The 20,760-nt window shown below is 40.2% G+C and overlaps 4 protein-coding genes across 4 annotated transcripts; 3 read left to right on the forward strand and 1 right to left on the reverse strand.

Moving 5' to 3' along the window:
• Window positions 1-1,702: 1,702 nt before the first annotated feature.
• Window positions 1,703-4,801, reverse strand: bud31 (BUD31 spliceosome associated protein). The gene is made up of 4 exons (XM_023397205.2): window positions 4,615-4,801; window positions 3,794-3,916; window positions 3,334-3,500; window positions 1,703-2,289 (listed from the first exon to the last, which is right to left on the reverse strand). The coding sequence occupies exons 1-4, from the start codon at window positions 4,706-4,708 to the stop codon at window positions 2,239-2,241; spliced, it is 435 nt and encodes a 144-aa protein (XP_023252973.1). The 5' UTR covers window positions 4,709-4,801; the 3' UTR covers window positions 1,703-2,238.
• Window positions 4,802-5,199: 398 nt separating this feature from the next.
• Window positions 5,200-9,016, forward strand: pdap1b (pdgfa associated protein 1b). The gene is made up of 6 exons (XM_023397204.2): window positions 5,200-5,350; window positions 5,582-5,673; window positions 6,546-6,650; window positions 6,899-7,020; window positions 7,346-7,497; window positions 8,522-9,016. Exons 1-6 carry the CDS (start codon window positions 5,338-5,340, stop codon window positions 8,575-8,577), a joined length of 540 nt encoding a protein of 179 aa, XP_023252972.1. The 5' UTR covers window positions 5,200-5,337; the 3' UTR covers window positions 8,578-9,016.
• A 1,321-nt stretch (window positions 9,017-10,337) lies between these two features.
• shmt1 (serine hydroxymethyltransferase 1 (soluble)) lies at window positions 10,338-15,146 on the forward strand. The gene is made up of 12 exons (XM_023397214.2): window positions 10,338-10,490; window positions 11,339-11,465; window positions 11,696-11,841; window positions 11,956-12,071; window positions 12,193-12,353; window positions 12,925-13,006; window positions 13,139-13,351; window positions 13,516-13,629; window positions 13,745-13,867; window positions 14,034-14,150; window positions 14,310-14,420; window positions 14,539-15,146. The coding sequence occupies exons 2-12, from the start codon at window positions 11,373-11,375 to the stop codon at window positions 14,709-14,711; spliced, it is 1,449 nt and encodes a 482-aa protein (XP_023252982.1). The 5' UTR covers window positions 10,338-10,490; window positions 11,339-11,372; the 3' UTR covers window positions 14,712-15,146.
• A 1,435-nt stretch (window positions 15,147-16,581) lies between these two features.
• Window positions 16,582-20,717, forward strand: cpsf4 (cleavage and polyadenylation specific factor 4). The gene is made up of 8 exons (XM_023397211.2): window positions 16,582-17,021; window positions 17,153-17,203; window positions 17,955-18,107; window positions 18,284-18,379; window positions 18,513-18,606; window positions 18,753-18,825; window positions 18,997-19,158; window positions 19,975-20,717. Exons 1-8 carry the CDS (start codon window positions 16,919-16,921, stop codon window positions 20,041-20,043), a joined length of 801 nt encoding a protein of 266 aa, XP_023252979.1. The 5' UTR covers window positions 16,582-16,918; the 3' UTR covers window positions 20,044-20,717.
• The last annotated feature ends 43 nt before the right edge of the window (window positions 20,718-20,760 follow it).

Consider the following 20,760-nt stretch of genomic DNA (forward strand, 5'->3'; position numbering starts at 1 on the left):
CGATGACGGATGTGCAAACATTTGAGGTGTCATGAATAATAGATGCTCCTCTGTGAACACGAGCAGCAGAAGGAGGAAAAGGTGGCGAGTTAAAGAAGAAGTCCCAGCAGAAAATGAATGTTTTAAGAACACAGTTGAACTGAGTGAGTGGGCAGCTCGGTGTGTTTTTCCCACTGGTGCAAGTTGTTTAGCGTCTCTGAGCTGAACAGGACGAGCGTCCGCTGTCTTATCAGCTGCTCTGAGGATTAGTATCGATTACACTCGAACAGTGACAGCGGCAGATTTAGTGACGTAAAGATTTGCAAGTGTTTACGCCTCAGGTGAGATGAAACAATATCACAAATTGAATCACAAATGCAATTCCCCACGGGGAGAACTGACAAAAAAAAACTCATTCTATACAACTGAAATCATATTTTTCTTCGTTTTTCTTTCTTTATTGGATAATAGAAAGGAAGTAACAACACAAAACTGAGCCTACCTAGCTCCAACTACAAGCATGCAAAGAGAAAAATAAGAATATCTTAAAATAAGTAATAATTACAGAATATGAAGAAACAAGAAAAAAGCAGAAAGAAGATCTTCTTCCTTTCTTGAGTAGCTGCAGGGGTTTCACTCGGCTCTACAGGCCCTAATAGATATGAACTAATTACACAAATCACTGAGGCAGATGCTTTGATCAGTGTGATGATGTGTGTCGTGAGCAGTGGTGGATGAAGTCTTCAGATCCCTAAAGAAAATACTTGTAGAAGTATTCTATTACAAGTTAAAGTCCCGCATTCAAAATCCTACGTGATTAAAAATCTAAAAGTATCGTTAGAAAAGTTCTTAAAAGTCTAATTCTGCAGACCACTGGCATTTCATTATATTATATTCCATCAATAGATTGTTAATACTGTAAGTAGCATTTTACTGTTGTAACCGGTCGCAGTGGAGCTCCTGTTGTTTTAACTACTTTATAGACTGTTAAGTAGTTTAGTCCAGTGGTTCCCAACTTGGAGGCTGGGCCCCTCCAAAGGGTCACAAGATAAACCAGAGGGGTCGTGAGATGATGATGTAGTTGGAAAGAAGAAAAAAAAAAAAACTTCTGCAACACACATTTATGTTGTTTTTTATGACTACCCTGTAATCTTTGTTTTTGTAAAATTAAAATTTGGGTCTTGAACTATTTTTCAGATGAAACCATAATAGGAAGTTAAAAGAGGAACTTGTCTAAACAGCTGTTTTTATCTGGAGTCAAAATGTTGGGAACCGCTAGTTTATAAGTAACTTCAGCTGTAACAAACGTTCTGGGGCAAAATAAACAATATTCCCTCTGAAATATAGTGAAGGAAAAAGCAGCTTCAAAGGAAACATTCGGGTGAAGTACAAGTACCTCAAACATGTGCGTAAGTTTTCCACCACATGAAAAATGTTAATGAGGTTAATAAAAGAAAACTGAACTACAGAAGAAAACCATGTTATTAAGACAATGAATGACTGAAAGTGGAAGTATCAACCCTGATTTTCCTGAAATTCAAAGATGTTTGCTCTTCGGTTTTAGTTAGAAAATACTCCGAGGTCTTCAACCTTCAAGTGATTCATGTTTCCTCAAGAAACAAACAGGTTTGTTGTAGCTGATTTATTGGCTGTCGGTCTACAGCCAATAATGCAGCTTCTTTAATTTATAAGAGGTGAAGAAAGATAAAACCAGGAGAGCAAGTAAACCAGAATCATTTTATTTAAAATTAAACTACAATAACAATTTCGAAGAAAAAGTTTTCAGGTTTAAAACAATGACATTTCAAACGAAAATCATTTCCCTCCCAGCCTCCTTTAAATGAAATGAAACACGTCAGAACTGAAAATGACCTTCACAGTGAGTGTGACGAGTTGGAATGAGAGGCCTGATCCAGGAACAGCCAACCTCAGGCTCCTACCTTGAGCTCTAGGAGATGAGGGCTTTATTTTGGTATATAAAAAAACACAACACACAGAAAAACAAATGTACTTAAGACAATATGGCCCCTCTCAGTGTATTCCCCATGGCTCCCCTATGTTTAAAAGCAGAAGAGTAACTAATACTGATCCCCTATCAGGGCAGCTGAGGATGGTGGTGAGGATGTCACGAGAAATCGTTTCTAATGCAGGTGACTGAAATAAAGACAGTGTTGCTTGAGGGTCATGAGGGTGCACAGATGGAGGCTGGGTGAGCCCCGCTGTCCAACAGGAAACAGACCGGATGTCCAAAACCTGCACTTAGCCAGAACAACCTCTACATCCACAGTGGGTGCATTCAATGATCCTTCCCTGCAGAGAGGAAAACAAAAAACAGCAGCTGATTGGTTACAGAGTTTACAGCCACATTGTCTGAGTTTGCTGAGTTAGGCATCTAGAAAGTCACCATGTGGTAAAGTAACTGCCACTTTTTGTCTGACCTTGTCTTATTACCTCTCGAAAGATCCTCTTTCTTTAAATATAACAAAAACAAGTAGCGCTCACTGAGTTTTTTTTTTTTTTTAAACTTACTCTACGCTACACCTCACAAAAACAGGAAATATGCAGGAAAGTCAGTGACCTTTCAGTTCTTATTGGGTTCTCTCCCCAGATCACTATGACATGTTGAACTCCACCAAAGACAGATGTATTAAGATATACTGAAGGATCATTGTGGAACGCCACTGTTAAAAAGCAGGTAGAAAAGTGGATTTCCACCTCAAAGTAGCATAAGAGTCTTCTGTGCACTGAAAGGAGGCAAAGGAGCGTCTTTAGTGCAACCAGATAGAACCAGGTTCTAATCCACCTCTATTGTTTTGTAGTTAACTAAAGTAAAAACCAGTGAAAATTTTACTGTTAATATTCAACCAGACATACTGCCCCAGTGTACTTTACATCCATCAGAGTGGCGACAGTAATGTCTTGAAGTAATGTTGATGATGAACTTTAAACTGAATAACTCGACCTAAAGAAATTACTGAACAGAAATTCTCATTCCCATTTAGTCACTGATACGTCTGACTTGATATTCCAGAAAAAAAACAAACAAACAAACAAACTTGTAACTTAAACTATTTTGATTCTGTTCAAATCATTCAAGGCCGGGGAAGTCTGGCCTGATTTATCCAATCAAAGAGCCTGAGATACTCCAGGCACAACCAAGGTCTTTGAAAATGTGCAGTGTTCTGTTTAGTTTATCTCACTGTGGCAGTTTTCACAAGTGTATCTGTACCGTCTGTGCTCATGTCTGCACAGACATCAGCAGGAATAATGTCAAGCAGAGGAGCAACCTCAGCCTTTAATACATATTCAATACAAGCTCACCCCAGGATTGTTTTTAAAATGAGTCAGACTTACGACTTCCAGCTTGCTCTTGGGGACTCTGCAGATGCAGTTGGTTCCAAAGTTGGTGTCTCTCGTTTGGATGCAACGCAGGCAGCACAGGTTCTCGTAGCCCTGCTTCTTCCACTTGGCAATCAGGTTCTTGTCTGCATAGCCTTCCTTTATACAGTACTCATACAGCTCTGCCAGGACACACACACAGAAGGACAATACCGGTTTGGCATCTCGTGCACAGAGTGACACTAGAAATAGGTGTCATGTGTCTGGTCATGTGCACAAACAAAAACAATACCAAAAAAAGTCTCAAGTGTTGGAAATGTTAAAGCAGTTTTTACTCATATTTGGGGAAATTAAAAAGTATATTAAGTAGTATTTGCAGAAATTCTAAAAAGAAAGACTCATAGATTATATATAATACTTTACACAGAGAGGGAAGAAGAATAAAACAAGGAGGAAGAGAGGTAACGCTCCCTACCTCTGCTGATGGCTTTCCTTTTGTAGAAGAGGTCGTAGATGTATCGACTCCGCTGATGGTGCAGCCTGAAAATTGGCCAAAGGGATTCCACCTTTCGCTTTCCCTCATGAGGTTCTGTTTCAGCTGAAAAGCAAAGGACAAATAAGAGAAGTTAGCTTTGGAGAATAGAAATTAAAATCATGCTGCAATGATATGATGCTCTAACAGCCTTCGCTCCCATGTGAATACTACTGGCGGGGATTTGCTCAAGTTCAGCCACAAAAGTGTCAGTGAGGTCGGCCACTGGTGTTGGGCGATGAGACCTGGGTCTCAGTTAAGCTTCCAGTTTAGCCTGATGGTGTTGACTGGGGTCAGTCAAGTTCCTCCTCACCAAAGTGGGAAAACATTTTCTCTAGGGACCATGCTTTGTGATTGGTAGTATTTCCCTAGCGTTCCCCAAACGGCTGGAAACACGATCTTAAGTACATCTGAAAACAGTGGCATTAAGATTTCTTAGACTTACAACTAAAAGACAGAGACAAAAGCAAAAACAAAAAATATTACACATTTGCATCCGACTTAAGCTCAACCATTTCAGCAGTTGACTTCGGCGACATTTCCGTCAATCGTGTAAATCGACGTTTACAAAAGCGAGACCATTTCCAAAATGCCGACAAGCCTGGTTTCATCAGCACCACCCGATGTTTAAATAAAACTGAGAGAAAAGCCGGAGCGGCGGCTGAAATGATTTCACCGCCTTTAACTTCACGATGCGGTTTGAGCCCGGCGGCCGAGTGTTGCGACGAGCAGCTCGTCGGAACAATCCCCTTCTACCGGCTTACCTTCTCTCATTTTCTGATCCAGCTCGTCCAGAGTGGGCTCGATGAGCTCCCAGCCGTCTGGGGGAGGCTTCCGACTCCTCTTTACTTTGGGCATTTCGCTGTGTTTTGTAGAAAATACAACAAAAGTTCCTGGTGTTTTCGTTTTGATTGTGCGGACTCGTCTCAGGCGCTACTATTTGACGTCACGCAGGAGGGTCCGTTTCACATTCTCGGCTCTCAGACGACGTCATCACGCCAAATACGCTCCATTTATCGGCGTTTAATAACATCTTAAATCTTTTCTTAAACTATAGCACTATATGCATTAATGTCAACATTTATTTAGGCCAATATAAAGATGTCAAGAGAGATAAAACCAAAATAGATGTATTTTTGTTGTTCTTGGTATATTGCATCACTTTAGCGCACTAGCAAATTGCCTTAAGATAAACAACAAAATGTAGGTTTCTTATATTTCATATTTCGCGTCATTTGGTCAGGTAACTGAGAATTATACGGAAATATGTGCATTATTTAGTTCATAGCAGCAACTGGGTTTACAAAATGCTTTTTAAAAAATGCTGTTTTGAAGATTTGTTGACAGGCATATCCTTGAACCACTTGTGCTGTTCATCGCTGCTGTGAGTTTAGCCAGCTGTCAGTTTGTGCTGTCGCTTCAACATTTATGTTGTCTGTCGGTATTCACATGTCAGGGAGTTTAAAATAAAGGCGTCGTTTGTCAAAATGCCCAAAGGAGGTAAGGCTGATTTAAAAACCTGCCACGGCGCTTTGAAATGTGTTGTTTGTATATGTGTTAGCCTGCTGTTAGCCACCTTACGATCCAGGAGATTTACTCATGTAGAACAAGGATCGTGTCCTAACTTACATATCTGTCATTAAACATACACTGAAAGCGTTTTTATTACCCGCTCTGCCACTTTTGACACCTGTCTGTTCATGTCATTTGTCATCGTGGTCATCGCTGCAGGTAAGAAAGGTGGCCACAAGGGTCGCGTGCGGACTTACACCAGTCCCGAGGAGATAGACGCTCAGATGAAAGCGGAGAAGGAGAGGAAAAAGGTTGGTGTAGTAAACAACTAGAGGCTGCTCAATCGTGTGCCATACGATGCCCAAATATGTGCAGGATTACTGGTCAAGCTTTAAAAATGCTGGATACTACAGTTCCCATAATGCAATTCAGAAGGATCTCTGGACTGGAAAGCGTAAACTGATCTGGAAGTTTAACAGTGCTGGAGATCCCCTAGTCCCAAAGCAATACAGCCGCTGTTGGCACCCATTAGCTCTCCACCCAGGTTAATGGCAGGTCCTGAAAAGTAGTTTTAAATATTTATTATTATTATTATTATTATTATTTATTTTATTTTTTCTTGCTTGCTGTAGACAGTAACATTAGTTATAACTTTCGGCTGTCAGTGATGCAGTTTCTAGGAGTGTCATCAACTTTAGTCTAGATTTTGGCAAAATCTTAAATTAACAAACTAATTATTTATTCTATTTTAATTTGTGAATCCATCCAGCGGTTTTCACCTCGGAATAGACAAGAGAAAAAGGCGCCCACTCTCCTTTATAGACTGAGGGACACAAAACTTGTAATCAGTCTGAGTCTTGTTGTGTGTCTCTGTGATAGTAAGTATTAACATTTAGTTCATACAGTGTCTCAGGCCCAGGGGTAATAAATAATTAATAATAATAAAAGAAATAATTGCAGCTCTTATTGTTTGTTTTTGTTTGTCATTCTTTGAATGGTACGACCGTGACACAGGTGATGAATTGTCTGCTGTGCGGCACTGAAACATTCTTAAAAAGTCTTAGATTTAATTTGGTGAACACAGTGGAAAGTGCATAGGTCTTGTAACTGCATGTGTTACATATGTTGGGTAATGTTCTCCTATTTGTGGTTTACCTGTTTGGCTGTCATTTGTGTGTTATAGCAAGAGCAGGAAGCAGAGGGGGAGGAGGGTGCAGCTCAGAATGACCTGGCAGAGGAGAAGTTACCAGGCTCAGGATCAGAGGACAGCGATGATGAAAATTCCCAGGTAACACCACACTAATACTGTCACTTCCTCTCTGTTACCACACACACAGTTCTTAACATGCACTGCAGTAATAATTAAATTATAATTAGGATTGTATTAGATTTAATATGCATGTGTGAAGCTCCTTGTATCTCAGTTTTTTTTCTACATGGCAGTTTCTAACCAACGTTGTCATGTAGTTATTTCAGTATATTCTCTATTCAAAGCGTTCTGTTTACACTGTGTGAGCTGTTGTGATGTGTTCACAGAGGAGGAGAGCGGGTGTGGAGGGCTTGATAGAAATTGAAAACCCCAACAGAGTGGCTCAGAAGTCCAAGAAGGTGACGCAAATTGAGCTGGACGAGCCCAAGCAGTTATCAAGGAGAGAGAGGTGTGTGTCCGTCAGTCACATCACATCAGTGATACATGGGAACATCATTTTTCTACTTGTATATTATGTGTTAGAAATGTGAAAATGTCGTCTGCATATTCACTGCAGGGTAAAACTGCACAAGAGAGTGATTTTAACTTATAATTTAGAAAATAACGTGACAGTGCTATAGAGGACAATGTCAGCACAGCGTCATACACACATGACTATAACTAAAAGGCTGATGAGATGGGTTATTTTTTTAAATTAACTTTCTGTTTTTTCCAGTCAAAAATGTTTCAAACTAACTTTATGTCACGATCTCCACCTTGACACGCGCCCACAGAGAAGAGATCGAGAAGCAGAAAGCGAAGGAGCGCTACATGAAGATGCACTTGGCCGGGAAGACGGACCAGGCCAAAGCTGACCTCGCCCGCCTCGCCATCATCAGAAAACAGAGAGAAGATGCGGCAAGAAAGAAAGAAGAAGAGAAAAAAGGTACGCGCCTGGAGTTGGGCAAAGCATTTAATTATCAACATGCAGTAAACAATAAGTGACCTAAGCTGAACCCTGATGGTGAAATTCTCTTTCATAATATTGGTGAAACTGCAGTATTCTGTAGAAAAGTAGGGCAGGTCACCTGGCCTGTTGACACCTGTTGTTTTGTCTTGCATCCAAAATAAGTCACAGAGATAAAAATGACTTTATTTATTATTTTTTGAAACTAGAATCTGGGCTGTTGTGTGTCTGTCATACCTGCCTCATTATAAACCTTCCCCTGTTATTAGAGCAATAGTTTTTCAATTGACAGCTCGCTAAACCCCTCCCCTGAACACTGATTTTCCTTGGCAACCGTAACTAGGAACGGCAGGCCTGTCAATCTTAGCATCTCTCCACATGTTGAAGCATTGTACATGGGGTTGTTGTAAGGGAGATACTCGGTGGGTAATCTCTTTTTTTTAACCACTTTTCAAAACTACAATAACAAATGTGCAAGGAATGGATGAAACAGTGGGTTTGTCTGTTCTAACGAAAGCTGCAAATGTTAGCATGCTGCAGCTGTAACCCAGCATTAATCCCAAAACCATGTGGTATAACATGCTACGTTATTTTGCGAGGCAACGGCCTGAGTGAGTGAACAGCTCCTTTCATGCTCTGTTGGTTATGGGGAAGTGTAGACTCTGAGATAATGTCAGACTGGTTAGTCCTCATCCCAAAACTGAAACATCCTCCTTGACAGTAAAAACAATAAAGCGTAAATCCAACAGTCTAAAATCAAGGACCAATTGTTTCAGAAACTACTAAGAATTTTTGCACATGTGCCACACCAGAGTGGGAAACTGGCAAAGCAGTAACTAAAGGGTTTAATGAATGGACAGTTGCAGAATGAGACCAGTCCCTGATCTGCCCCTTTAAACAGGGAAGTGAAACAGCAGCCAGCCTCCATACTACCACTGTATACAGTACATGTGCATGTGGTGTGTCAAGCTGATGGTGTGTATCTTTTACTTTCTTCTTACAGCAAAAGAAGCAGCAGCAGCAGCGGCTAAAGGAATAAACTCCCTGTCACTGAAATGATGCAGATTATTTATCAGAGGCGTTTTCACATGTTCCTGGACTGGCGCAATATATATATTTGACTATTTTTAAAGGAAGAGCTATGAAGAATATTTGACATTACTGTAACATATGACCATTTGGGAAATGGTTGAGGAGACACCAGTGGAGAGGGGCTGTGTATGTTGTGGCATGGAACAGTTGCCTCGTTGATCCCTCCAGGAAGTACAGCTACAATTGAGATTACATCGGTCTTCACATACACTTGGAATGAACCCCTTCTAACCTACGAGCTTGTACATGATATTAATAATGGTTATACTTGTCATTGTACAATTCCGACTTTGCTAACTGAGCTTTGCCACTATGTTTTTCTTTTGGATCTTACATTGTATATAACTGACTCATGAAAATATTTCAGATTAATATGATGAAACCAGTAAAAGATGTGTGTCCATTTCTTCATTTGCTTTATTCCTTTATGTGAGAAAGCAGGCTTTCCCAACCTCAGGTGCAAGAGTCCACGTTGGCTCCACTGATGTGGAAGATGAAATAAGTCAATATTGCAGATATTTATTTTGGAAAAGAAGGAGTTGAATCTGGCAGTTCAGAGAAGGATTCGTAACAGCATTTAGCTCGATAAGAGTTTTAATATAACTAAACAGTTAAATCAGTTAAAATGAAAATTATTTATTAGATTTATTTGATGACCCGTCAAAAATGTCTTCAGGCAGCAGGGGGGATTTATACAGTATAAAACCCCTTAGACCAAAACTAATTTTTCTCTTAGTCTTATGGTTAAGAACAAATAACATAATTATGGAAACATTCATTCAAGTAGATGCTGGTGCGATCTTCCCAGCAATCACATTTATATCCACTATGAAATGTGCAATATGTATTACATCAGTCAGTCATGTCAAATACAAGAGTTCAAGTGAGTTTGAAAGACAATTGATAATTGAAATGACAAATAAGAATAAAAGAATATAGACTTGACAGTAGACCTTTATGGAAATGTTCTGATCCCTCAGGTCACTGTTCTGGACAAAACACAATCAATGAAACATGATTTCACATATAAATGTTTTATGAGACCTTTAGAGATTATTCTCTTAACATGTTACCATATCCTTCTCTAACTTTTACATTTTTTTTTATGAATATCCCAAATAGCATACATTGATATTGTCAGTATAACTGTAAGGAAAAAAACTTCCTCTTACATGTTTCAGTAAAGTGAAGCATGCAAAACTAGGATGCAGTAAAGTATCCTAAGTATTAAATGTAAAAGTAATCACTGGGCAGAATGGCCCCTTTCATAGTGTGACATAATCACCATTACATCATATTATTTGAATTTTATTACTGGTGTGTAGGTGGTATTTTAATGTTACAGCTTGTGGAGGTGGAGCTCATTTTAACTGCCTTGAATTTCTTTCACCTTGGAAAAATGGTTCTTGCTTTTACTAGAAAATTGCTGGTGCACTTTTCAAACATATGTTTCCTCTTCAATAGTGATGGGAAACAAATAGAAGTGAGGGTGGTTCTTAAAAATGTATTATTGCATTTTTTATCTATAAAACTACATCCCTATATGACTAACGAAGGCTCTTGTGGAATAACCACAAAATAGTTCAACATGCCATGAGTTTTTTATTTATTTATTTATCTATTTATTTATCTATTTTTTTGTTTTCCTTTCCTTCATTCTAATGTTCCACACTCCAGTTCCGGTAGGTGGCGGTAATGCGTCTGAAAGCTTGTTGCCAACCGCCAATCAAATCAAAGGAAGAAAAGAAGCAGCAATGCTCTGATTGGTGGAAAGTTTGGCGGACTTTCTCCTCGGGAGGAGGAAGCTTTAGGATGAAGCCCCGGGGTCCGGTTTCAGCTCAGATTCACCTCTGACAGCCGCAGGAGTCTGCTCTCCACGGGTGAGTTCATCTGTTTAGTGGCAACGAACAAATTAAATTAAAAAATTAAAATACACACAATGGAAACTATTTGGTTAATATTTGTGTTGGTAACTGGAACCGGGGTTTTTTAACACAAGTTAAAGCTTGCTTTTAAAACGTCTTATTTGTTTGTTTTCCCGCGGTGTGGCAACGGCAGCACGTACATGAATAAAGTCTTCCGGACAAAAAAGAAACAAGCTAGCGAAGAAGTTGTTATTACTTTTTACACGTGAATATTTTTACTGTTGCAATTAAAGTTTCATTCTTTTAAAGTTCACCTTGCTAAAAGTTTATCAGACATGTCCATTTTAAACTGTTTTCTGGCCAACTCCCCCCCCGTCGCTGAAAACTTAGTGGGTCAGTCGAACAGAGCGGACAATAACAGTAATAAATGTCATGTGCTCGCGCTCTGCTAGCTGCTCGCGCTCTGTCCTGCCGTGACTTCACTTTGTGGACAGCAGCGGCTTCAGAGGAAGATTTGGCAGCTGTAAACAACACGGAGCAGTGAGCATGTTATCTGAGTTACCAAATAACCTGGAGTCACGTCTGTGTAATGGTTCAAAGTTTAACTGGTGATGAGGACATGTCACGCCATGGCTGAGGAGTTGCGACACAGTTACTGGTGGTGGTACATGTGCCCCCCCCCCCTTTGTCTGAGGCTTTTGGACTATAATAATGGATCTGTTTGTTAGCAGCACTCACTTTATACTTTTTACACACCAATCATATCATCTTCTATGATTGTAAAATTGCTTTTTTATCTTTTTTTTTTATTATTATTACTCTGCGATTCTTATCTAATCTCTAAATAATGGATGTTTTTTCAGATCTCCAATTTGTGTGACCAGAGAATCAACGACCATGTCTGTAACAAACGGCCACAGTGTGAGCAAAGACACATGGGACGCTCACAACAAGATGATGCTGGAGCCTCTGGTCATCAACGACTCTGAGGTTTGTGTTTATTGGATTTTAAAGGTAGTTCACATCTGTATACTGTAAACTAGATCACCAACACTAACAACCCCCAAAAAATTTAGCTTAAAGGACTTTTAAAGCTTCAACTGATGATTACTTTCACTATTATTTAGTCTAACTAGCATGCATTTTCTCTCACCAAAGAGCTTGTGTGGCAAATTGCTCCTTTACCCTTAAATGAAAGTATTTGTTTGTTTGTGTTTCAGGTGTTTTCCATCATAAAAAAAGAGAAGCACAGGCAGACGTACGGTCTGGAGCTGATAGCGTCAGAAAACTTTGCCAGCAGAGCTGTTCTCGAGGCTCTGGGTTCCTGTATGAACAACAAGTACTCGGAGGGATATCCTGGACAGAGGTAAGTTTGTCAAATTATTTATAAAACCCCTAGACCCTACACATTTAGTAATGAATGTAAAAAAAAAATAAAAAATATGGCAGTAATAATAATGAGTATGATCTCTGTGTCCAGGTACTACGGTGGGACAGAGCATGTTGATGAGCTGGAGAGACTCTGTCAGAAGAGGGCGCTGGAGGTCTATGAGCTGGACTCAGAGAAATGGGGTGTGAACGTGCAGCCATACTCAGGTATCACATATATACTGATTTTAACATTTAAAAGTGAGTCAGTATTTTGGCTTCTGTGTCCTTTCATCATCATCATCGTCCTTGTTTCTCTCTCTGACTGTTGTTGATGCTTCTCTTTAAGGTTCGCCTGCTAACTTCGCCGTCTATACGGCCATTGTGGAGCCCCACGGCAGGATCATGGGACTGGACCTTCCTGATGGAGGTCACCTGACGCACGGCTTCATGACTGAGAAGAAGAAAATCTCAGCGACATCCATCTTCTTTGAGTCGATGCCGTACAAGGTACAAAGCAATCATACGCGCTTTGTCAACACACACTCGTCCAGGAACCTATGTACAAGTTGGGGACATATTTTCCAAAGATGTGAACAATAACTGTGCACTGCTTGAGATAATATACTGTAATCATTGGTAAATCAAGGCGATGGTAGCAGCACAGACTGAGAATAGTTAGACTTCTCTCAAGAATATTTATTTTTAATTTAAACGGTGAACTTAATGTACACAAATTTGTAGAGTGCATAATAAATATGTCAATTTACATATAAGATTTACCCAAATGTAAACAAAGTTTGTTTATATAATATACAAAAAATATAGTGCACAACAAATGTTAATTTTACAGAGCACATCTACAATAAAGGAGAAAACTGAAATTCCAAAACTTGATAGAACAAAGAAATTTTTATTCAAAGTGGTTTCAGGTTGATTCAGTCCAACAACCCTATAGCTGAAGTAAAATTCTTTTAATATTTAGTGTTGTGCTTGTATTGTGTGTATCACATGTAGCTGTTAGGGTGTAATTGTTATGTTGATGTGCTGTGACATCGTTTCCTGTTTCTACTGTCTCTAGGTGAATCCAGAGACCGGCTACATTGACTATGACAGACTGCAAGAAAATGCAAAACTGTTCCACCCCAAACTCATCATTGCAGGTCCTTTCCTTTAGTGTACACACACACACACAGACACACACACACACACACACACGCACATACACAGTTTAATATTGCAGTAATTCAAACATAAATAAAATAAAATAACCTCTTTGTCGTTTTCTTCTCCAGGAACAAGCTGCTATTCCCGCAACCTTGACTACGCCCGCTTGAAGCAGATCGCTAATGAGAACGGTGCATATCTGATGGGAGACATGGCTCACATCAGTGGTTTGGTGGCTGCTGACGTGGTGCCGACACCGTTTGAGTACTGTGACATTGTTTCCACGACAACGCACAAGACGCTGCGTGGCTGCCGCGCTGGACTTATCTTCTACAGGAAAGGTAGAAATGGAATATGACGCTTGTGTCCAAACAAACCACTTGTTTTTTGTTTTTTTTTATTATTATTTTTTAGTGTCATCAGTATTTTTTTTGTCTGAATTGGTGTTCTGTCATTTATCTAATTTTCCATTTTTCTCGCCTCTGTCTCTGTTTCATTCCTCCAGGTGTGCGGAGTGTGGACGCCAAGGGGAAAGAGACGATGTACAACTTGGAGTCTTTGATCAATCAGGCTGTGTTTCCTGGGCTGCAGGGAGGACCACACAACCACGCTATTGCAGGTACCCCTCTATCATCATTTTCCCCCCTTTTGCCTTTGTTCATCAGTTTTATTTTAACAGCCACTGCAGCATGTCGGCATCGATCTTATGTCTGTCTGTGGCTGGATGTCCTCAGGTGTTGCTGTCGCTCTCAAACAAGCCATGACACCGGAGTTCAAGGCCTACCAGATTCAGGTTCTTGCTAACTGCAAAGCTCTGTCCAGTGCCCTTATTGACCACGACTACAAGATCGTCACTGGTAAGAGACACAGTGCCTCTAAATTTAATTCAAATTTATCTTCTGTGTCAGTTGCCATTGTAGATTGCAGTCACCATGGAGAAAAAATTATAGGTATAGTTGAAAAGTGGTCTGTGAAAGCACCTTAGAGCTTATGGTCTATGTCATATCATCTCTTCCTGTGTAGGCGGCTCTGACAACCATCTGATCCTGCTGGACCTGCGCAGCAAGGGAACTGACGGAGGACGAGCTGAGAAGGTTCTGGAAGCCTGTGCCATTGCTTGCAATAAGAACACCTGTCCAGGTATTGTGTGTGTGTGTGCATACAGCATTGTTTGCATGATAGTGTAGCCATTTGTGTGTGTACTCCCTAGGAAAAGACTCTATCCTTTGACTCTGTGAATTTAGCTTGAGATGTAGATGTTCATAATCACTGTAATTCTTCCCATTCATCTTTACATAGGGGATAAGAGTGCTTTGCGCCCTAGTGGTCTAAGGTTTGGTTCTCCAGCTCTGACCTCCAGAGGCTTGATGGAGGATGACTTCAGGAAGGTGGCGGAGTTCATTCACAGAGGTAAAAAGCCATTTTCAAGCCAAGACATTTTCTTAGAGATGTATTTGAGCTGGGGATTAAACAAACATGATTTTTCAGAAATGAAATTGCAGTCCCCACTCTCCTTTCCCCCCTGCAGGTATTCAGCTGGCCTTGGAGGTGCAGAGGAGCCTGGATCCTAAGGCCACTCTGAAGGAGTTCATTCAGGCGCTGTCACAGGGAGAGAAGTTCCAGCAGCGAGTGGCGGAGATCAGGGCTGAGGTGGAGGCTTTCGCCGGCCAGTTCCCCATGCCTGGCCTACCTGAGCTGTAAACACTGAGGGCTGCTGGACGGATGATTACAACAAACATTATCATGCCAATTTTGATGGTGTGTTGTTTCATGTGTATAACTGTTGAATGTATCACTCCTCAAATCAAGACAGTTCTTATGACTTCACAGCAGGCATGGACACACACTTTATACCACAGTTTGAAACAGACTTGTCTTAATTATTCAGTATTGCTACAGTGCCTTTGCTGTTTTTTAGGTGTTTATTTTTTCTCCCACTGTAGCTCCAGTCTCGGTTACATTTACATTTAAGCTTTAATCCTGTCAGAAATCTCCATTTCTTTTGTATTACATTTAAAATTCCAAAGTTTTCTAGCAGAAAGTACTGCTAGCACAAAACATGACTACTAGTTTCATACACGAGCATCCTGTCATAAACTAGACGATTACAATAAAATTTGATGGATTATAAAACAACTTTGGTTACATGTTATTAAATTAACAATAATGAATGAAACAACAGTCTGATGATGATCAATTTTAAAAACTTTTAAAGGTCCCATATAGTATGAAGGTAGATCCATGTGTTGTTTGATTATAAAGCGGGTCCATAATATTTATTTCGTTAAGTCTTATTTATTTAACACAGCTACTATGGAGGCTAATTAAGGTGTGTTAGTCAAATTTTATGATAATTTGTCCAGTCAGGACAGAAAACATTTCAAAATGGCTGAAGCAAACATTACACAGGGCAGCTTACAGAAGTGTTTGCCAATTACTGGCCCCAAACATTTCAACCAACAGCAGAAATCAAATCCCAAGTTGAAGCTGAGTATTTATGACCTGGGCGACATCTGCAGTATCATCAAAGTTTTTATGGTGACAGTCTATTGTCCTGTGGAAAACAGTTAAGTGAAGTCAAGGACAACACTGTTGAACAGCCAGAACCCAAAGTACAGACACATGTCTCAGTCTAAGATCAAAATAAAACGGCATTAAATCCAAGCAAAGTGAGTGAAAAGAGTGGAGCTACAACAATTAGTCACCTCAGACTCAAGCTTCTCAGATGTGAGAGTTTGATGCTTTTTCCTGTCTTACATTTTAATGAGATCAATATCAAATCAAATGACATCACTATGGGAAATTGTGATGGACATATTTCACGATTTTCTGATGTTTTATCACCAAACAATTGGAAAAAAATAAAATTGGCAAATGAATCTATTGTAAAAAATATTCCTCAGTTGCAGCTTAAGTGAAGAAAAGACTAAATAAGAATCATGGCATGGAGGTACATTAGGTTTTATGCTAAATGAAGAGCAAATTATTCAATTCAGGGAGTGGTTTACTAAATTGTGTGCACAATTTATTTTATTTTTATTTTTTTATTTCATGACATCTCCTGGGCTCCAATTATGTATCATTATATAAATTAAATAAATAAAGTGATCAGTCAAGTATTAAAGTGCATAGATGTTCATACAGATGTTGGGCTTTTTTAATATAACAGCATTTCACATTTTTAAAATAATATTTCATTAAAATAGGCATCAAATATTGGTGTGGTTTTTAAGAAATTACATTTATGTATAAAGTATTTTGCTAAAACTATTAAACTATTATTCCCAAGCGTCATTTTTTTTGTTTTCCATTTGGAGATCAAATTTTATATTTTTATGTTAGAGTTATAATAGTGTGATTATTGCACGTTATCTAACACTGAAAAGCGTCCCAAAATGTCGTGATTAAATTACAAGAAACAAAGAGATGTTCTATCTATCTAACTGCAGAAAGTACAACTTTTAAAATGTACGTTAAATGTTTGGTGTAAGAGGTCATTACAAGGATAAATCTCGGTCTCTACGTGAGTGTGAAGCAAACCTCTCGGTGATCGTTTGGTCGAGCCTTGTGACGTCACGTTAGAGGTCAGAGGTCAGTCTGCGCGCCTCACACTAACTGTGGAGAACAGAGAACAGTTCCGTGACAAACAAGAAGTTACACACCGACCAGTGTCCACGGTGTTTCTTCAAAACAGCACCGTAAAGCTACAAAGGAACAGCAGCTACTGCGGTTTCTCGCCGGGGAGCTCGCTGATTGTTGTTCGAGTATCGGTTAGCCCGGCTAGCCTCGTTAGCCACTTTAGCTGGCTGATGAAGAAGTCACTAGCTAACTAGCTAAACTTTTTTTAAACTAGCTAACAGAAACGGACATTTCTCGGACCGCGGTGCAGCAAACAAACGCGTGCAGACATGCAGGACCTACTGGCCAACGTGGACCACATCAAGTTCGACCTGGAGATCGCCGTGGAGCAGCAGCTAGGAGCTCAGCCGCTGCCATTTCCCGGCATGGACAGTAAGTGCTGGGGTGCTAGCTTGTATTTAGCCGCTGTATGTAAACTATAACGGCCGTGGCTCTGTTTGTGTCAGCCTTGTGTGTCCTCAGTCTCTTGTCTTTCTCTTAAGTTGTAATATGTCTTCCTGCAGAATCCGGCTCTGCTGTGTGTGAGTTCTTCATGAGAGCAGCTTGTCTGAAAGGTAAAAACACATGACAACACTTCCACACCTGTGGGGCTCTTTGCTCTGGATGAAGTTGTGCTGCACCTTATGTAGTGTCACACATAATGAGAATAACTAAAAAATATCTGAGTGACAGTGAGAAATCAGTGGGATGAGAAATGACTCTTTTAAAGGGATACACCAGCAATTTTGTGTTTTATTTCCATAAAGGTGGGAGACTCACCAGATACAGATTTCAAATAATGGTCAAAATTGAAGCAGCAAAGATGCGTTCAGTGTCTAGTATGAGTCAATCTGTGACCTCAGGCATCCTAGTTTAAATTACTCATAATGCAACCATTACCATCTTTTCATCAGAGCCTCCCTGCATGTAAACACACATGTCAGGGGCACATGTCAAGTATTATTCTCATGGTTAAAAATAAGCTGAGCTCTACTGATGATATGCAACAAATAATTCAACACAATACTTTATTGACAATTATTGGAAGGAATGGTTCCAGGAAATTGTAATTGAAAATTAACAAAAAGTAATTTAAGTTTTTTTTTTTTTAAACATCTTAATAGATGCATGCAAAAAATGCTGGTTAGTCAAGCTCCTCAGATCTATGTATGGAAAAGTATAAAATGCTTCATTCTCTTGTAACCTGGCAGTTGATCTGAGCGACAAAAAAAGAGAGATTAGCAATTAGCAAGACTGTCCAGCGGGAATGAATCAAGACACTTGCTGCAGATGTCTCTGTTGATGGTTTTTTGTTTCCACTCTCAGGCGGCATGTGTCCGTTCCGTCACATCAGTGGGGAGAAGACGGTGGTGTGTAAGCACTGGCTCCGAGGACTGTGTAAGAAGGGAGACCAGTGCGAGTTTCTCCATGAATACGACATGACCAAGATGCCTGAATGCTACTTCTACTCCAAGTTTGGTTCGTTTACTTTTCACAATTGCACAGATGAGCTCAATGACTGTATTTGCCTTGTGACTACTGATCAGCATCCGCTTGTTAAAATGCCTAGAGTGTACTCCTTCCTCCTTTCTGCTGTGCAGGTTAATAATGTCATCCTGTTGTCTCTGTTTTCCTTTGTGTGTTGACCCTCGCAGGTGAGTGTAGCAACAAGGAATGTCCATTCTTGCACATTGATCCAGAGTCCAAGATCAAAGACTGTCCCTGGTACGACAGAGGCTTCTGCAAACACGGTAGGTCCCAGAATCCTCTGTTTATACACGGTCTAACCCGCTGGTTTGAATGTCTTCATCAGCAGCAAAACAGTCTCTCTTCGTTCTGTTGTGCATCTGTGTGATTTGATTTCTGTTCATCTTCCCATCTCAGGTCCCGACTGCAGACACAGACACACAAGAAGGGTGATCTGTGTGAACTACCTGGTGGGCTTCTGTCCAGAGGGAAAATCCTGTAAATTCATGCAGTATGTTGTTTTTTTTATTTGATTCCTACATGATGCTTCTCTTTTTACCTTAATGATGATGATCAATTATGTCATTTAGTAAAATATTCATAGATAAACTTCACTCTTCAGATACAGAGATGTAACAGTGAGATGTTCTTTTGCAGCCCTCGTTTTGAGTTGCCCATGGGAGCGTCTGAACAGCCTCCTCTGCCACAGCAAACCCAGAACCAGACAAAGGTGAGAGGATACACGCACCAACACCCACATCCGGCTCTATAAACAATAACTGTGTAGATTCATTCCATTCATTGATGAGTGTGTGGTCGAAATCAAACAAGCCTCGACCTCAGTGCACCGCTGCGTGTCATACACCTGCCACTTATCAGTGTTTCTTGTGTCCTGCTGCAGCCTGTGCCGACCATCGGCCGCTCGTCGCTCTCTCTAATCCAGCTGACCAACTCCAGTTCAGGCCAGCGGCCGCAGAACAACATGGTGCCGGGGGCCATTCAGCAAAATAACATGTCCGCCAACAGAGGGCCTCGTCCACTGGACCAGGTCACCTGCTACAAGGTGAGTGATCTGAACATCTGTCTGCTAATGTGACCTCGTCTGCTAAAAATCTGTTCTTGACACCGATCTCTAAATATCAAAGCTGGCAGTAGCTGTGTGATATTTTGGAAAATAGATTTATTTGCTTTCTGGTTGGCACTTTATTTGTTGAACGGTTCCTTTAGTAGTACAGCGTTGTTTCTATCTGACTGTTGCTGCTTTGATACAACTGAATACAAACTGAAGGTTACGTCTTCAACTTAAAACGGCTCATCACTACTTTCATTTTTTTTTTAAGGTGTGAATTTCTCTGTTTATTTTGAATTTAAAAATGCTCGAACATTCGACAAAAATATCCACAATACAAAGATTTGTGTAAAAATCAGATATTAAGTTTTTTTTTACTATTTATTGGAGACTCTTGCACAATCAGTAGATTGTTTTTTTTCAATTTTTTGCTTTACTTTCTATTCCCAGAAACATATTCTGAGTTATTGTTGCTGCCAAATGCCATTTACTGTTTCCCTGTGCAGTTTGGTGAAAGCTGAACAGGACGAGGCTTGTAGCTTACATGAACTACATGACTAAAAACATACACGTCACACACTGTCACATACTAGAATGATTATTTAGTTTTTAATGTAAAGCGGATACACCATGCTAATCGTACTGCAGCTAAAATAAACCACATCTTGTTTATTTGTGGAAAAAACTGAACTTGTCGACTGGCAGAAAGTACATTTCTAATAATTAAGTCCTGATCATGAATACATAATTATTATCCAGCTTTCTCTCCTTTTTAATATCTTCATCCTTTTGTCTTCCCCGTGTCTGCAGTGTGGCGAGAAAGGCCACTATGCCAACAAATGCACTAAAGGCCACCTTGCCTTCCTGAGCGGACAGTAACCTTCAGCCTCACGGTCCAAACGCCACAGCGCTGCAGGTTGCTGCCCCGAGGAGACGAGAGGACGTACCCTCTGTTCCACAGGCTGAAGTTCAACTTACAGACTTTTTTTTTTTGCCTCTTCAGAACGGGATACATGAAAACGACAAACAGAAAAGACACTGCGGTCACGTCTGAACGACTTCACTCGACTCTGGAGAAGTAGGCGTTTTAAATAGACACACCCAGGGTCCAGTCTGCAGCGACCGTCTCCACGGAGGTGCAGCGCTGTAACATGTTGTTTCCTCAGGTCACATGACTGTATCTGTGAAAACAGACCAGCGATTTGAGCCCGCAACTTCCAGTAAATCTGTCTGACGATGTTAATAAAAGAAACAGAAATGTGATCAATGGAGCCCCCTGCATCACTACCTGAAACCTATCCCACACACACAATTTACTTTTCAACCATAACTGCATATTTGTTTCTTCATTTACAATCTTGGACACTATTTACCATTAAACGTGGAGGCTCTGTGTTTTTAGATCTGATCAGACATTAACAGAAAGTTCAAGTTTGCGGTGCTCAGCTCAAATTGTGTCTGAGGATAAGTTTCATTGTTGATAGTCAGTGACACAGTCTGAACATATTCTTACAATCTGTACAGTGTGTGCAAATAAATGTTCTTGTTACAAATTTACTTGTTTTACTTGCATTCATGTCACTGGTTCTAAAGTGT

The sequence above is a fragment of the Seriola lalandi genome, unplaced genomic scaffold (genome assembly GCF_002814215.2).
Source record: "Seriola lalandi dorsalis isolate HSWRI2012SDOR001 ecotype SW California unplaced genomic scaffold, Sedor1 jcf7180002055004, whole genome shotgun sequence".
In the NCBI taxonomy this organism is placed as follows: domain Eukaryota; kingdom Metazoa; phylum Chordata; class Actinopteri; order Carangiformes; family Carangidae; genus Seriola; species Seriola lalandi.

What these genes read in the sequence shown, in the direction of transcription:
- shmt1 (XM_023397214.2), top strand. Translation starts at nt 11,373, where the DNA reads ATGTCTGTAACAAACGGCCACAGTGTGAGCAAAGACACATGGGACGCT. An exon ending in TGGTCATCAACGACTCTGAG is followed by an intron (nt 11,466 to 11,695) that starts GTTTGTGTTTAT and finishes TTTGTGTTTCAG; the next exon opens with GTGTTTTCCATCATAAAAAA. An exon ending in TTGAGTCGATGCCGTACAAG is followed by an intron (nt 12,354 to 12,924) that starts GTACAAAGCAAT and finishes TACTGTCTCTAG; the next exon opens with GTGAATCCAGAGACCGGCTA.
- cpsf4 (XM_023397211.2), top strand. Translation starts at nt 16,919, where the DNA reads ATGCAGGACCTACTGGCCAACGTGGACCACATCAAGTTCGACCTGGAG. An exon ending in CAGAGGCTTCTGCAAACACG is followed by an intron (nt 18,380 to 18,512) that starts GTAGGTCCCAGA and finishes TTCCCATCTCAG; the next exon opens with GTCCCGACTGCAGACACAGA. An exon ending in ACCAGGTCACCTGCTACAAG is followed by an intron (nt 19,159 to 19,974) that starts GTGAGTGATCTG and finishes CCGTGTCTGCAG; the next exon opens with TGTGGCGAGAAAGGCCACTA.
- pdap1b (XM_023397204.2), top strand. An exon ending in CGGAGAAGGAGAGGAAAAAG is followed by an intron (nt 5,674 to 6,545) that starts GTTGGTGTAGTA and finishes TGTGTGTTATAG; the next exon opens with CAAGAGCAGGAAGCAGAGGG. An exon ending in CAGTTATCAAGGAGAGAGAG is followed by an intron (nt 7,021 to 7,345) that starts GTGTGTGTCCGT and finishes ACGCGCCCACAG; the next exon opens with AGAAGAGATCGAGAAGCAGA.
- bud31 (XM_023397205.2), bottom strand. Translation starts at nt 4,708, where the DNA reads ATGCCCAAAGTAAAGAGGAGTCGGAAGCCTCCCCCAGACGGCTGGGAG. An exon ending in AAGGAAAGCCATCAGCAGAG is followed by an intron (nt 3,501 to 3,793) that starts GTAGGGAGCGTT and finishes GTGTCCTGGCAG; the next exon opens with AGCTGTATGAGTACTGTATA. An exon ending in CCAAGAGCAAGCTGGAAGTC is followed by an intron (nt 2,290 to 3,333) that starts GTAAGTCTGACT and finishes TCCTCTCTGCAG; the next exon opens with GGAAGGATCATTGAATGCAC.